Genomic DNA, 4,986 nt, shown 5'->3' with positions numbered 1-4,986 from the left:
AAACTTTTCATGTTTTCTGTAATCTAAATTAAGCTTGGAGGAAAAGATCTCTAAATTGAACCTAACAATATTTAAACATTAATCCCAAGCCTAGTTATGAGACATATTGTAGATAATGGGAGCACTGTTTTTGTGGTGCTGACAAATCTAAAACAGTCAAAAAGTTATAGAATATCCAGCTTAAAGTAAATACTTACAATTAGAAAAAGAAAGGTTTCCACAGTATAATAATTAGCAGCACAAGCATTCATATAAAGAACCATGATCATCTTTGATTACGTTACACCTGTTCTTTGGTTTTTAGAATAGGAGATGGGAGCCATATTCATTGAGGAGACATCACCAGAAGTCTTACCTAGGTAAATAAGACATCATGCTAAATATTATTAATTTAGTCTGAATTTTTTGTTTCTTTCCCCCTGTAATTCAGCCAGTATATTGAAGGCTGAATTTCTAAGTTACTTTTCTAAGTATTGGAGATAGAAGAAAAAATAAAACAGAAATTTCAGCCATCTTGGAGATTGTCTCCTACTGGGAGAAACAAATACCAAACAAATAAATTCTTACATGAATTTAAAATATCACCTACAGCTATGAAAGAACATTAATCAAATTAAGGGGATAGGGGTGACCATCACATTATATTAGGTTGCCAAGGATGGATTCTGTGAGAAGGTGATATTTAAATAGAAACATACATACTTTCATAGAAATATAGTTACTAAAATTACTTCTAATGCGAAAATATTTTGAAGTCTATTAACTTCTGCAGAGATTCATTCACATTTTTGTACCTCGTGCTACAAATCTGTGAGTTCAGCCTGGGGATTAACACGGCATAACATACAGAGTGTGCTTTCTCAACTACCTGTGAGCTTTTGGAGTTGGTGCACGAGAGGAAGGATGGTGGAAATGTGGGAAATAGGTGGAGAAAGCTGATGTGTACTGGTAGAAAGTGCCTTTTAGACAAGTTGAAAATGAAAGCTAAGGAGTGAGGACTCTGAGATTCCTTAATTCATCAAAATTGACTAAACAAAACAAACAAACAAAAAATCCACTATCCGGATGAACTGATCAATCTGAAATGGCAACAGAATATTTATTTTAAAATATGTTAACTACATTGTGCCCACAATAAGCAATACACTCAGAAAATGGGTGACAGGGAACAGATTATATGCCCTGGTCTAACATCCTGCCGGATGGATGGAGCAAAGCTTCTGGGACATGGTGAGTGTATCATGCACAGGGCTATCTCAACTCCTGCTGTACTAGTTTCCACTGACTTGCTCTGGAAAAGCTTTGTCTGCAAAGATTTAAACAATCCAAAGAACTTATTTAAAAGGGAGAGTATGTATGTTAAGATGCATACAAGAATCACGAAAACTTTTTCTCTAATTTAAATGTTTAAGTTTTAAAAAGTACTGTTATGTTTTCATAATTATTAAAATTTTATCACTAAAATCATGTTATTGCCAATAGAAAAAAGGAGAAAACAAAAATTTATTTTAAATGGCCTCTAGTGACTCTACACACAATTAGACAGGAGTGTTGTTTAGACATATATATATATAAATGTCTAACAACATATATGTTTTATGTTTAACAATGTATATATTTGATGATGAATATTATATAAATTTCTTAAGGTTACCACAAAAAATTACCAAAAATTTGACATAGATATATGTTTGCTTAGATCCTTGATATCCAGAGAGGACCTAAGGGCCAGTACCACAGGATCACTTGAAAGTTTGCTAGAAATGCAGAATTCTCTGTATCAGAATGGACATTTTACAAACAACCCTCCCAGGTGGTTTGCATGTGTATGAAGGTTTGAAAATTGCTAACTTTGATTCCCCTTGATATGGTGGAAATTCTGATGATGCAGCAAGATGTTTTAATGAATTAAAAGAACATAAATAAACATTCAGTTTTTACTCAGTTTTTTGTATTGTTCTTTGTCGCCTTCTTGCTGCTTCTATTCAGAAACTCAGGATCAAAGACAATTTATCCCGTCTCCATATACAAGACAATATAACAGCAAGTATGTAATAAACACATTTATTCTGAAGGATAATGATTGATAAGGCTTAATTTCTCATATATGTGTTGAAAGAGAGAGAGTAATATTTTGCATCCTTTAATAGCACAACGCCATATACACATACCAAGAAAACCACCCAATCCAAGGTGAAATTAAAATTGCAAGTTTTAATTTTATTTCCCAGGGTGAACAAACTGTGGGTCACATTATCTGGAAAATGTGTGATATAATATGTTAGTAATTGCTCAGACTTATGGTAAAGTTATCTCTGATCCATGGTGCACAGCTAAGAAAACTTAAAAATAAAAAAGGTTTATTTTACGTTTTATAGTTGTCTATTCACTCACATATATAAGAGAAGGTTTGGTGGTATATTTTATAGCATAAGATGAAGTTGAAAGCTTTATTTGATGTGAACATGGTAACTCTGGGTTAGCAATTAATATTTACTCTCGAAGGTGAGGTGAAGGAACAATACCAGGTTGACACAGTCCATGTCCTGGGGAAACTTATGTAACACAAACCATGATTAGCAAGAGGTAAACAGAAGTAACATTTTGCCTTAAAAAGCAAAACAGAGATTATATTACTTATGTCTGAAATTTATCATGATATCGACTCTTGGTAAATAGAATTTAAAGAATCAAGTTTAACACGTAAATTTGTGAGATTAACAATATTTAAAATTTTAATCCTCTTGGTAATCTTTCAGGAACTTCCCATAAAATCAAGATTTTTACTTGATATTCGGAGTCATCATGTTTAATATTACTGTCTATAAAAGCACAGGAGGATGTGAAGGAGAAAAGAACAAAGAATTCAGTAGGACTTAGAGACCGTGTCCTAGCTTGTCATTACTTATTCTTACAAATGCACACTCCTATTCAGCTTCTTAGATCTCCTCTGTAAACCTGACATTCTCATTGCTAAACTGGAATTGAAGAATGTTGTTTGAAAATTTATTTAGCATGCCAAAAGATAAAACAAGAGATTTAGGTTTTATGATCTAATATTTACTTGTTATGTAAATTTCTTAAGACTACCACAAAAAATTATCCAAAATTTGGCAGCTTAAAACAACTAAAATTGATTTTCTCATAGTTCTCAAGACCAAAAGTCTGAATCAAGGTGCTGGCAGGACTCTGCCGCCTCTGAAGGCAGTGGAGGAGAATCCTTCCTTGCTCCCTGGCTTGTGGCAGCAAACACCATCTCCCTCTGCCTTCACATGACCTTCCCTCCTGTGTGTCTTTCTGTTGTCCTTTATTGTCTCTTACAAGAACACACTCGTTGGATGTTCTTGGATTTAGGTCCCACTGTAATCCTCTTAGCCTTATTATATTAACAATGATCCTATTTCCAAAAATAGATTACTTCTGGGGTTCTGGGTGAACTTAAATAACTTGGGAGACAACATTTAACCCATAGCACTTGTTATAGCCCATATGGTTCACAACTATTTTGCTAAAAACAGAAGTGAATAAAAATGAAGTGATCACATAACTGGCTTCTTAAAATAGATTTAAAAATCTGACTGGTGAATCAACTAAATAATCCAAATTATTCTTTACCAAAAGCATGGAATGAGCCTCAATATAATACATTGAATTCATTTTGGGAACATAAGTCTTTAACACAATTGTATTGAGTGATTCATTAACTTTTGAACACTCTCCTTCACATCTTTGTTCCTGAAGCTATAGATCAAAGGGTTCAACATGGGAATGATGACTGTATAAAACACAGAACCTACTTTGACTATGAGCCAAGAGTTTTTGGAGTTGGGCACACAATAAAGGAACAGGACAGTCCCATGGAAAATGGTGATGGCGGTCAGGTGGGAAGCACAGGTAGAGAAAGCTTTTTGGCGTCCAACCGCAGAAGGCATTTTTATGACAGCAATAAAGATGAAAACATAGGTAGTGAGGATGACTCCCAAGCTGCTCACCTCATTGAATATTGCAATGACAAAACAAAGCACTTGACTGATGTAGGGGTCAGAGCAGGAGACAGAGACGATGACAGAGTGCTCACAGACAAAATTATTGATGATGTTAGGCCCACAGAAGGATAATGACAAGAGGAAATAGGTAAGTGTCAAAGAAGAGATTATACCCCATGTGTAGGGCCCCGCCACTAATGATGCACAGAGCTTCTGGGACATGACAGCCGTGTAGAGCAGAGGGTTACACACCGCGATGTATCGATCATAGGCCATCACTGCCAGCATGAATGTTTCTGCCACTGCACATATACAAGCCAGGAAGAATTGCATGATGCATCCTGTGAAGGAGATGGTTCTGTCTTCCACAACCAAGTTCTCCAGCAGTTTGGGTGTAACTGTGGTGGAATAACAGAAATCGACAAAGGACAAGTGACTGAGGAAAAAGTACATGGGGGTGTGGAGTTTAGAGTTGATCCTGATGATCATGATCATGCCCAGGTTTCCCAACGCTGTGATTGTGTAGATGGTCAGGAAGACCAGGAACAGAGGAACCTGGAGATCTGCATATTCTGAGAAGCCCAACAGGGTAAACATGGCTCCAGAACTCTGATTTCCTTCAGCTAACAACATGGTTGTTGTCTGAGAAAATCTGAAATGATAATAATAAAAGAAATAATTATCTCTTACACATATAACATTTACCCATGTGTCAAACTTTGTGCTGAAACATTAAAACATATTAATTTAGATTTTCAAATAATGCAATGAATTTTAAAATAAGTAGCCCCATTTTTTATATAGAAGGAAACTGAAGCATATATAAATTAGGAGCTTGTTTGAGGTTAGACAGCTTGTTAGTGATGAGCTGGATTTTGAGGCTGACCCTGAATGGCAGAGGTTGCAGTACAGTGCAGTAATCCCTCCTTAGCCACAAGGGATATATTTCAAGACTCCCAGTAAGTGCCTGAAGCCACGAATTGTACCGACTGCCATATAT

General features: G+C 35.6%; 1 protein-coding gene across 1 annotated transcript; it reads right to left on the bottom strand.

Annotated features, from left to right (window-relative positions):
* Window positions 1-3,674: 3,674 nt before the first annotated feature.
* Window positions 3,675-4,619, bottom strand: LOC112607295 (olfactory receptor 5D13-like). The gene has a single exon (XM_025358405.1). The coding sequence runs from the start codon at window positions 4,617-4,619 to the stop codon at window positions 3,675-3,677; it is 945 nt and encodes a 314-aa protein (XP_025214190.1).
* Window positions 4,620-4,986: the final 367 nt, after the last annotated feature.

Source organism: Theropithecus gelada, chromosome 14 (genome assembly GCF_003255815.1).
Source record: "Theropithecus gelada isolate Dixy chromosome 14, Tgel_1.0, whole genome shotgun sequence".
In the NCBI taxonomy this organism is placed as follows: domain Eukaryota; kingdom Metazoa; phylum Chordata; class Mammalia; order Primates; family Cercopithecidae; genus Theropithecus; species Theropithecus gelada.
Note: the sequence above shows the minus strand (reverse complement) of the source record. Positions and strands in the feature narration are given on the sequence as shown.